Source organism: Rattus rattus, chromosome 1 (assembly GCF_011064425.1).
Source record: "Rattus rattus isolate New Zealand chromosome 1, Rrattus_CSIRO_v1, whole genome shotgun sequence".
NCBI lineage: Eukaryota > Metazoa > Chordata > Mammalia > Rodentia > Muridae > Rattus > Rattus rattus.
In genome coordinates, this window is record NC_046154.1 from 155,174,339 (window position 1) to 155,185,466 (window position 11,128).

The window sequence follows — 11,128 nt, forward strand, 5'->3', positions numbered from 1 at the left end:
GACGGAAGCAACCGCTGAGGAGGCTGGACAGCGGCAGTCAAACAACCTGCCTGCCTCACGCCCGCCCGCACCTCTGGTCTGTGTCCAGTTGGAGCCGCCCCAGAAGCTTGGTGGGGGGCTGAGAGCTGACAGGAAGTCCAGCTGGCTGTGCTGGAATTAAGGCCCAGCTGGCCACTTCCTTCTTACCTTAGACTTTACCGATCTTGCCAGAGAAATAGTCAGAGCCAGGGCTAAGCTGAGAAGGGACCATGGATTATGGATAAACCTCAACTATGTGTGTATGTATGTATGTATGTATGTATGTATGTATGTATGTATGTATGTATGTATGTATTCTCAGATTGGGTTTCTCTGTGTGGACCTGGCTGTCCTGGAACTCACTCTGTAGACCAGGCTTGCCTCGAACTCACAGCAGTCCTCCTGCCTCTGCCTCCCAAGTGGAGGATTAAGGGAGTGTGCCACCACCTCCTGGCTCAGCCTCGAGGATGTTAACTGACAGAAAAAAACAGGGATGAGCTGGGGCAACGACTAGAATTGTCTGTCTATCGCACAGACTTAAGGATCTAAGTTCAGTGCTGGAGAGAAGGCCTGGGGTGGGGGGAGGCAGATCCCTGGGAAAACTCTGGACAGCCAGGCTAGCTGAGTTCCAGGTCCCAGAAAGAGACCCTGTCTCAAAAAAGCCCAGCAGGATCTGATGGCATAGGCCCTTTTTTTTTTTTTTTTTTAAGATTTATTTATTTATTTATTTATTTTTTTGGTTCTTTTTTCGGGCTGGGGACCAACCCAGGGCCTATGCTTCCTAGGTAAGTGCTCTACCACTGAGCTAAATCCCCAGCCCCTAAAGATTTATTTATTTGCTTTATGTATATGGGTACACTATAGCTGTCTTCAGACACACCAGAAGAGGGCATTAGACCCCATTATTACAGATGGTTGTGAGTTGCCATGTGGTTGCTGGGAATTGAACTCAGGACCTCTGGGAGAGCAGACAGGGTTCTTAACCACTGAGCCATCTCTCCAGCCCAGCATAGGCCCTTAATCCCAGCACTCTGGATTAAAGGCAGAAGCAGGCAGATCTCTGAGTTCGAGGCCAGCCTGGTCTACAGAGTGAATTCCAGGATAGCCAGGGCTACACAGAGAAACAGTGTCTTGGAACAATCAAACAAAAACACAAGGAGAAAATTAAAACAACTTTCCCTGACGCCCAAGGTCAACCTGTACACACAACCTGGGTTGGGGGAACAGTTTGTGCAGGGGCCAGAGGGGGAGAGCTCAAATGTCATGAAGGATGAAAGAGGTCACACTTAGTGACTCACACTTCCAATCCCCTGCCTCTGAAGGTAGGGGGCACAGGATAACCAAGAATTTTCGAGGCCAGCCTGGGCTAGAGAAAGACTTCATGTCAAAAATGAAAAAGAATAGGGTGTGGCGGTTCACAGCACTGGGGAGGCAGAGGCAGGAGGATTTCTGTGAGTTAAAAGCCAGCCTGGTCTATATAGGGGAGTTATAGGACAGCCAGGGATTCAGAGACCCTGTCTCAAAAAATATCAAAGAAGAATAAGAAAACAAAGTAAGAAGAAAAATAAAAAGAGAAAGATGGGGCTAGAGCCTGGGACTTGATTGGTAGGAGCGCTAGCCTATCATGGGCTTCCGTAGTGCAAAAGCATTTGATATATGCCTGTCACTGGGAAAGCACAGGCAGGATGACGGTCTCATGTAGCCCAGGCTAGCCTCACCTCTCTCTCTCTCTATCTGAAGATAGTTCTGTAATATATTTATGTACAGAAAACTTGGTGTACATTTAACCCAGTTTAGTGGCGAGTTCTTTAGCCTTTGCCTTTTCCAGCTTGGCGATGCGAGCCGCAGACTTAGGACCCAGGACGTTGCCTCCCCAATGACGGCGGATCTCCTCCTATCTGTCATTGTAATTGGTCCTAACAGCTTCCACCAGCTTAGCCAGAGCACCCTTGTCTTGAGTTAACCTGTGTGACGGCAACAGTGGTGCATGTCTTCCTGTGGACCAGGCGCCCCAGCCTGGCCTTTCCCTTGGTGATGCAGTAGGGCACCCCCATCTTTCCACACAGGGCAGGCAGGAAAACCACCAGCTCAATGGGGTCTACATCATGAGCAATCACCACCAGCTGAACCTTCTTGTTCTCCATCAAGGTGTTGACTGTATTGACCCCTGCTCGGAGGACAGTGGTCTCTCAGTTGGGACGTCCCCTTTGCCAGCAGCTTTCTCCTCAGCACGGGCCAGCAGCCTCTGCTTCTTCTCCTGCTCTGTCTCTGGCTTGCACTTGTGGGCGAGCTTAAGCAGCTGAGTCGCTGGTTGTCTGTCCAGGGCCTGGGGGAACTGGTTAATGGCAGGAAGTACTGTGAGCTGCTTAGAGAGGATGGCTCTTGGCCGCTGCAGCCTGACGTAGCATGCGAAGCGTGTGACATAGTTTTTGGGCTGGGTGTCCTGCCTGATGCCGAAGTTCTTGGGCTTCTCTCAAACAAAGGATTGACCACTCTTTTGGACTCCTGTTTCTTGGTGATGGCGGGGGCTGGAGCCACCTTCTTCCCCTTGGCCTTCTTTCCTTTGGGCATCTTGTTTGGCTGGAGGAGAGTGTGGCCTCACATCCCTAAGTAGGAGAGGATGCCCTTGAACTTCTGAGTCTTTTGCCTCCACTCCATCTTTTTTTTTTTTTTAAAGATTTATTTATTATATGTAAATATGTAAATACACTGTCGCTGTCTTCAGACACACCAGAAGAGGGCGTCGGATCCCTACAGATGGTTGTGAGCCACCATGTGGTTGCTGGGAATTGAACTCAGGACCTCTGGAAGAGCAGTCAGTGCTCTTAACCCCTGAGCCATCTCTCCAGCCCCCCATCTTTTTTTTAATATTTATTTATTTATTATATATGAGTACATTGTAGCTGTCTTCAGACACACCAGAAGAGGGCATTGGATCTCATTACAGATGGTTGTAAGCCACCATGTGGTTGCTGGGATTTGAACTCAGGACCTCGGGAAGAACAGTCGGTGCTCTTAACCACTGAGCCATCTCTCCAGCCCCCCCATCTTTTTTTTAAGCATTTATTTTTATTTATTTTATGTATGTGAGCACACTGTCGCTGTCTTCAGACACACCAGAAGAGGGCATTGGATCTCATTACAGATGGTTGTGAGCCACCATGTAGTTGCTAGAAATTGAACTCAGGACCTCTGGAAGAGCAGCCAGTGCTTTTAACTGTTGAGCTACCTCTCCAGCCCCTCCCCCCCACTCCTTTTAAGACTTATTTCTATTGGGTGGGAGGTTGCCTTGTAGGCCAGAAGAAGGTATCTGATCCCCTTGAACCTAAGTCACAAGTGGTCCTGAGCTGCCATGTGTGAATCAGACCTGGGTCCTCTGCAGGAGCCGCCAGTGCTCTAACTGATGAGTGCTCTGTCCTGCTCTGTAGCCCAGGCTAGCCTGTCATTCTTGCCCTGCCCACCCCAGCCTCCTGCTTGCCAGGATCCCACCACTTCTAGATTTGTTTCTTCTATGAAACTGGTTTAATCCGCTGATACCTTTGAAGCCGATTGTACTGAGCCAAGGCCACCCAGAGTCCAGAAGCCAGGTTTGGCCAGCGGGATCCTCCCTGGGGGCACGGTAGAGAGCAAGGCTGAGCTAGTTAGAATTCAGGGACAAAGTGCAGGTTGGAAAATAAGCCGCCCTAGGCATTTAAGCCTCACCGCTGTAGTTCCGCCCTCTGACTTCTGGCTGGCCTTTGACAGACTTCCTGTTCTCACCAAGCTGTTTTTGTGAAGAAAGGAGGGGTTAGCTCAGTGGAACATGCTCCCCTAGCTCTGGGTTCAAGAGGGCGTGTGGAACATGTCTGACACCCCAGCATTTAGAAGGCGGAAGCAGGCACACCAGGATTTTAAGGTCATCCTCAGCTACATTAGACACAGGGTGTTTGAGGCCAGCCTGGGCTACATGGCTACACCTCTCTCAAGGGAAGAAAAGAATATTCTGGGATAAGGCCGTGGAGAGAGGTGCTTCCCACCTTGAGACAGGGTTGACTTTGAAATGGAGGCAATCCTCCTCCTTCAGCTTCCCCGCTGACAGGACTGGGCTGAGTGCCACATTTTCCAGGCACCCTTGGCCCTAACTTCTCCAGTAGACTCTGATGGTTTCTTTCCTGCCAATGTATTTTTCTGTTGAGTTAATTTAGAGGCCAAGGAAATCAGGTAAAGGAGGGAGGGTCTTACACCCGCCACAATATGAAGGGTCCTTGAGGACACAGAGCTCAATGTAGACCGTGACACAAAGGCCACATGTTGTGAGAATACATAGCAGGCAGGAGGGGCCGGGGAGGTTTGTGGGGACCAGGGCAGGGATGGGGCTTCATTTGAGGTGGAAGCACAGTGCTGGAATGTTCTGGAACTGATGCTGGGTGCACTGACACCCATGGAGTGACACTTACGCTGCCCCTGTTGGGGTGTCAGTAAAACAGGAGTTGGGGATGTTCCCTGTGGCGCCTCCCATCTCCCCCCCACCACATGTGACAGAGACGCAGGATAGCTTGCGCCCCCTGCTGGCCACACTGTTGCAATGGCTCTTGCTTTGCCTCCCAGCAGGGCACTGCCTGTGTCCCAGGACTCTCCCGACAGCCATTCGGAAAGATCATCTTCATCATTATAGAGGGAATGGAGGTTTGCAGAGGCAGGCAAGGGTAGACCCAACAGATATATCAGGATTTATTGGTCCCCAGAGGCACACCTGGTCCCTTCCCAGCCCCAGCCATCAAGAATGATGTCCCAGATAGTTTGGGACATCAGGCCAGAGGCTGGGGTGACCAGCGACCAATGACCTTCCTGATCCAGGAGCTGTAGGGGGCTACAGCAGTGGCCACGGTGGGCTTGAAGATGTCTGTGCAGTTTTTGGAGCTGAAAGACAGGATCCCATCCACCTTGCCTTTGCCACACACCAGGGGCCCTCCAGAGTCACCCTGAAAGAGTTAGGGGACACAGAGGTCAGCCTTTGTGCTTGCAGCTGGGCAGCAGGGACCTGGGAGGTGCTGGAGCCTTTCAAGCTCCATGTGCACCCTTGCCCGCAGCCTTCCTCCCTTGCTCACCTTCCTGTCTCTTTCCCTCTTCCTTTCCCTTCTCTCCTCCTTTCTACCCCAGGACTTTTGCTCTGGGCCCAGATGACTAATTGGTGGCACTGGAGTTCAAACCAGAATTTTCTGGCTTCCTGACTTCCAACCTAGACTCCTTTTTTTTTTTAAAAAAAAAAACAAAACAAACCCTCTGGGGCCTTGGTTTCCGTATCTGAGAAATGAGGTGGGTGTTAGTCCCACCCTCCTCCACTCCCCAGGGTGTTAGAGGCTGGTTCCAGGCCACCCCTGTCACCTTGCAAGGAGCTTGGCCCTTGGCCCCAGCCTTTAAGCACAGCATGCTGTCCGTGAGGACACCGTTCCAGAAGCGGCTGTTGTTACACATCCGGGTGTCCAGCAGACGCAGGTCGAGCTCCTGCAGGGACCTGGCTAGCTGTCCCCTCTGGCGGGTTATACCCCATCCAGCCGTGCTGCACTGGGAGCCTTCTGCAGGCTTGTCTCGGGGCTTTCTTGGAAGAGCCAGTGGTTTGACTTTCTTGCTGGGCTTCACCCGTCCATCCAGCTGTGGGGACAGGAGGACCAGTGAGTGGCAGACAGAAGCAGGATCTCATCCACCTTCGGTGCCCACCCCCTCAGCTATCCCGCCCCATTCCGCACCTTAAGCAGGGCCAGGTCGTTCTCGTATTTGAGGTTGTAGCCAGGGTGTTTAATGGCTTGCTTGATGTAGAAGGTAAGGCCAGGATCTTTGGGATCATGAAGGCTGTGCAGGCCGAACACCAGCTTCAGCTGCTGTAGCCTGCAATGCAAACCTTGCTCACCCACAGCCGCCACAGCCGCCCACAGCCCGAGAGCCGCCTTTCCACACATCCATGGCAGCCTCCCCAGCCCACTCCTGGAAGGTCATCTCCCATCTTCTCAGTCCTCCTCTCCCAAGGAGACGTCCTGCTCTGGTCCCCACTTAGCGTCAGATTGGGGGATTTAATGCCCCTCCCCTCAACTGCAGCCTCTCTTCTGTGATTAGGCTTGAGGTCAGTCAGCTTGTGTTGATGTCCTGCACTCATCCAAACTACAGCAGAGACATAACCTCCTTCTACAGGACTCCTACCTCACACTTGCAAGCCGTGTGGGAGAAGCTTAGGTAAATATCTGGATCGAGCCGTTCCTGAAGCCCAGGCTTCTGAACACGTGAGCCAACAATCCCCTTTGGCTTTAAGATAAGATCTCGCTGCGTAGTCTGGAGTCATGCAGGTCAGGTAGAGATCTACATGCCTCAGTCTCCTTGAGGGCTAGGACTAAAGGCTGTCACACCCAAGAGCTGCCTCCTTTTGTTCAGGGCCCATGTTTTCTTTAGCGTTGAGGAGGAGACCCGGCACGAGCAGTCACTCTACCATCCCTACCAAGAGGGATGTAGTCAGTGGTTTCTTGACGGCAGTTCTCGCTACGCTGGCTCTGTCTTACTGACAGACTGACTTTCACACACTACCAGGTGTCACGGGAAGGGTTGGGAGGAGGTGTCCTTTCCAGTACCATGTGACCCACCCAACCTGAGCCCACAGCCTACACAGCCTGGAGAGGGTTGGCCTAAGTCCTTCAGTGCCTGAAGCCATGGTGGGACATGAAGAGGGATACTCACGGTTCAGACAGGCAGTGGGCAGCGGTCAACACCCACTTCTGATGCACGAGGACTCCCCCACACACGTGGGACTTGGCATTCTGTAGCGAGACCATGTATGGGCGGGAGTGCGGGACTGCCTCTCGACCCCCAATGATCTGGGCCTCAAATCTGTTGCCTACTGAGAAGGGAGGGAGGGCTGTTTGGAGGTGCTGTGCCCCAACCTTCCGCTGGGCCTGGAAGCCCCGAATCTGGCAGGGCCGCTGTCTAAAGTCCTCACTGATCCCTGTCTCAAGCCCCACCAGGCCCTACTGCTCACACACTATTCAGCTGTCAGAGGCTGGGCTTAAAGTGTGACTGAGGAGGGTTGGGGATTTAGCTCAGTGGTAGAGCGCTTGCCTAGGAAGCGCAAGGCCCTGGGTTTGGTCCCCAGCTCCGAAAAAAAAGAACCAAAAAAAAAAAAAAAAAAGATGTTTAAAAAAAAGTGTGACTGAGGAGCTGGAGGGATGGCTCAGAGGGTAAGAGAGCTGGCTGCTCTTCCAGAGGTCCAGAGTTCAAATCCCACCACCCACACCAGGCAACTTACAGCTCCCTAGAACTCCAGCTCCAGGGGATCAGATGCCTCTTTGGGCTTTGCACTCACCCTCCCACATACATACATACATACATACATGCACATACATACAATATATACATACACACACACATACATACATACATACACGTTTGCCCTCCCCTGGGAACTCTAGCCCCTTTGGGCATTGCACTCACACTTCTACATACATACACACATTCATACATACATGTCTGTATGAGGAACTGATTCATGCTCTGCTCACACACTGGAATATTACATAGCCACAGACAAGAGGGGTTCTGATACTTGACAGGGCCTTGAGAATATGGTGGTCAGGGGGAAAATCAGTCACAAAAAGTCAGTGTGAAATTCTGACAGGATGTAGATTTGTGGGTGCTAGGGTGTGGGGGTGTGTTCATGGGGGATGTAGGAGTGCCTCCATTCTTGTGTGGCTTCTGAATTTCAGTGAGCTGTGCACGGTGTGAGCTGTTTCTCTGCAAACTTCTGTGAAGGGTTGATACAGAACACCAGGCTATACTCAGTGGGCAGAGCGTTTGCCTGTCACACACAGAGCCCTGGGTTCTGTCCCCACGAACTACAGAATCCAGGTCTAGTGGCACACACCCATCATCCCAGTCCTGGGGAGGTAGAAATAGGATCATATTAAAAAAATTTTTTTTTCTTTTTTTTCGGAGCTGGGGACCGAACCCAGGACCTTGCGCTTCCTAGGCAAGCGCTCTACCACTGAGCTAAATCCCCAACCCCCATATTAAAATTTTTAAATAAGCCAGGCTTTAATCTCAGCCCGGAGGCAGAGGCAGGCAGATCTCTGAGTTTTGAAGCCAGCTTGGTCTACAGAGTTAGCAGGGCACAGAGAAAACTGTCGCAAGTAAAACAAAACAAACAACATTTAAAATAAATATTCATGAGAGTTTGTGATCCAAGTGATTTCCCATCACATTGTAGAGACCCTGCCTTGCTCTGAGCTGCATGGCCAGTCTTTAAGGTCCCAACAATACTTTGTTGGGTCTGGTCCTATTCCAGAGCCTTTACGTGAGAACAGAGCAGAGTTCTGTTTTATATTCTTGACACTTTATTTTATTTTACAGCCAGGGTTTCTCTATGTAGCTCTGGCTTTCTTGGAACTCCCTTTGTAGATCAGGCTGGTCAAGAACCCAGAGATTAAAGGTGTGGCCACCGCTGCCCAGCAATTCTTGAAACTAAGAAGAGAAGGAAGAGGAGGAGGACAAGGAGGAAGAGGAGGAGGAGGAGAAGGAGGAGGAGGAGGAGGGAGGGGGAAGAAAAAAGAAAAGTCAAGTCTAAAGAGTAACCAAATTTTCTCTGGGAAAGTGTCACCTCTGTCACTTCTCACACCCACAATCAGACCAGCAGGCTGACCTCTGTCTGAAGAACTTGCAGCCACCACCCACAATCAAATCGCTCTTGACCACCCAACCCAAGGAAGTCTCCCACCTATGAGTGTTATTTTTTCTTTCCTTCCTTTTTTTTTTTTTTGTTCTTTTTTTCGGAGCTGGGGACCGAACCCAGGGCCTTGCGCTTCCTAGGCAAGTGCTCTACCACTGAGCTAAATCCCAACCCTCTTTCCTTCCTTCTTAAAAAGCCAAAAGGTTTATTTTGAGACAATGTCTCACACAGCCCAGGGTACCTAGGAGCTAATGTCGCTGAGGATGACTTTGAACTCCCAATCCTCCACAGATAGGCATGTGCTATCTGGTGGAACCCAGGACCTCTCACACGCTGGACAAGACCTTGCTCTACCCACGGAGGTACAGGCCCAGCTCTTCATACTTTAAAATCCCACTGTAAAGGAAGCTGAGAGAGAATTGCTAGGAGTTTGAGATCAGCTGTGGCTGCACTGTGCCAGGGTCTCCACAGACTCTCAAGACCAGAAGCTACGGGGCCAGCGTCAGAGACCAGTAGATAGACCATAACTTTCAAAGTTCTTATCCTGGCAAAAGCCAACCTCCTCTCTCACTCCTGTCCTTTAGAGAGGTTCTACAAGATTCCAAGCTAATGTGAGCATCAGAAATTGGGAGGTGGTGCATAACCCAGCGCTCAGGAGACAGAGGCGATTCTGTGAGTTCCAGGTCAGCTAGGACTACTAGTGAGATCTTGTCCCAAAAAGAAACTTGTATTTATGCATACGGATGTATATATACGGAGGTCAGAGACCGAGTCTGGCGTCTTCTGCATTACCCTTTACGGACTGTAACTGAGACAAGGCCTCTCACCAAATCTGGAGCTCAGATTCGGCAAATTCCTGGAGCCCCAGGGATCGGATCCTGTGGTTCCTTCCCTAGAGCTGGGGTCAAAGCTGAGACACACCTCTACAGTGAGTTTGAGGCCATCTGGACCTCAGGAGACACTCCTTTGGGAAAAAGAAGCACACCCTAGCACGGTGGCACATGCCCTAGCACGGTGGCACATGCCTTTGATTGCCTGAACTCAAGAAGCAGGCAGTTACTTGTAAATTCTAGGCCAGCCAGGGCTACAGGGTGAGACCTTTACAAAAAGAAAGCGATCTGTGGTACCCACACACCTTTAATGTCAGGACTCAGGAGTCTCTGCAGCCCAGATGGCCTCAAACTCACTGTAGAGCTGAGGAAGGCTTTGAATCCCCGATCCTCCGGTCTCCACTTCCAGTGCTAGGACAACAGGTAAGCTCCACCATGCCTGGTTTAACGCAGGATGGGGCCTGGCTTTGTGTATGCCAGGCATATGCCCTACCAATGTAAGCCCAACATATCCCATTTTGCTTCTCCAGATAGGGTCTCACGCTAACTGAACTCATGGCAATCCTTCTGCCTCAGACCCCTCAAATCCTGAGCTCACAGACCTGTCGCCAGGCTATGCTCACTGTTTTCTTTTACTGAGTATGCTCTCCTTTTTTAGATGCTGTTTCCCAGGGATCTGAAGCATCTGCTAATTTCCCTGCACACAAAGCCTCTCCCATCCACAGCCCTCTGGAGACCAGGCTCCAGGCCTCAGTTTCTCCCTCATGCTCACCTGCCCACAGTGTTTTCAGGGCCAGCAGGAGCAGCAGGGACCGGCGGACCTCCATCCTGGCACAGGACTGGTGGTCCCTGGGGGAAGGGGCCCCACACCTTCTCTTCCGGTGGAGACAAGTGGCCTTCCAAGCACCACCCACCTTACCCACGTGTCAGCTCCTCCTCCTTCACACCCTGCTGTGTGGTTTTAGAAAGCAACTCTGCTGTCAAAGTTGCCCTGTGTCTGGGGGCAGCAACTACAGCCAAGCGATGCTCCCTCTCCTGGCGCACTGCTCCTTTTAGCACTGGGGTGAACTCCAGGTCTGTCTCAACCCCCACAGGGGACCACCTGGAGCCATGTGGGTCCTGTGCTAGGCTTGGTGCAGGCCTTTGCCCGCTGAGCCTTCCCGCTGGTTTTGCAACTGTAGATCAGGCTGGCAGCAAATTGTATGGGCAGAGGATCGCCTGAATGCCTTTTTCCGATGTGTCCTTCTCTGATCAGTTCTGACTGGCATGGGTTGACTGGAACTTTGGACATTAACAGGCCCGCATAAGAGGAAGTGACACTTTCTTTCCACAACACCCATAAACATGCAGGTGGCAGAACAGATCTGCTATCTCAGCACGGGGTCACTGCAGGTGCCCTGCACAGCATGGTGTGGTCAGAGAATTCACTCAGCCTGCCCCTGCTGTGGAGTCACCAGGCTGCAGCTCAGTATCAGAGGGACTCCTCAGGCAGCACTAGTTTCCAGGGCTGAGGAAGTGCCCAGAACACAAGGACTGTTGGGAATACCAATCCCCTGTAGGCCTCAGGACCCAGGCCTCCTGAACACAGGCTTGGGGT

The 11,128-nt window shown here is 51.6% G+C and overlaps 1 protein-coding gene and 1 pseudogene across 2 annotated transcripts; both read right to left on the reverse strand.

Moving 5' to 3' along the window:
* Window positions 1–1,801: 1,801 nt before the first annotated feature.
* Window positions 1,802–2,589, reverse strand: LOC116889869 (annotated as a pseudogene).
* A 2,115-nt stretch (window positions 2,590–4,704) lies between these two features.
* Window positions 4,705–10,421, reverse strand: Gzmm (granzyme M). 2 transcript variants are annotated; one of them, XM_032908691.1, is made up of 5 exons: window positions 10,304–10,421; window positions 6,721–6,877; window positions 5,745–5,883; window positions 5,383–5,649; window positions 4,705–4,979 (listed from the first exon to the last, which is right to left on the reverse strand). In XM_032908691.1, the coding sequence occupies exons 1-5, from the start codon at window positions 10,356–10,358 to the stop codon at window positions 4,806–4,808; spliced, it is 792 nt and encodes a 263-aa protein (XP_032764582.1). In that variant the 5' UTR covers window positions 10,359–10,421; the 3' UTR covers window positions 4,705–4,805. The 2 variants fall into 2 exon arrangements, with proteins under 2 accessions (XP_032764582.1, XP_032764578.1); XM_032908687.1 differs by having other exon boundaries at window positions 6,721–6,880.
* Window positions 10,422–11,128: the final 707 nt, after the last annotated feature.

Coding starts and splice junctions, on each gene's coding strand:
- Gzmm (XM_032908687.1), bottom strand. CDS start 10,358: ATGGAGGTCCGCCGGTCCCTGCTGCTCCTGCTGGCCCTGAAAACACTG. Junction 6,881..10,303: donor CCTGAAAACACTGTGGGCAG/GTGAGCATGAGG, acceptor CTCCCTTCTCAG/TAGGCAACAGATTTGAGGCC. Junction 5,650..5,744: donor ACGACCTGGCCCTGCTTAAG/GTGCGGAATGGG, acceptor CTGTCCCCACAG/CTGGATGGACGGGTGAAGCC.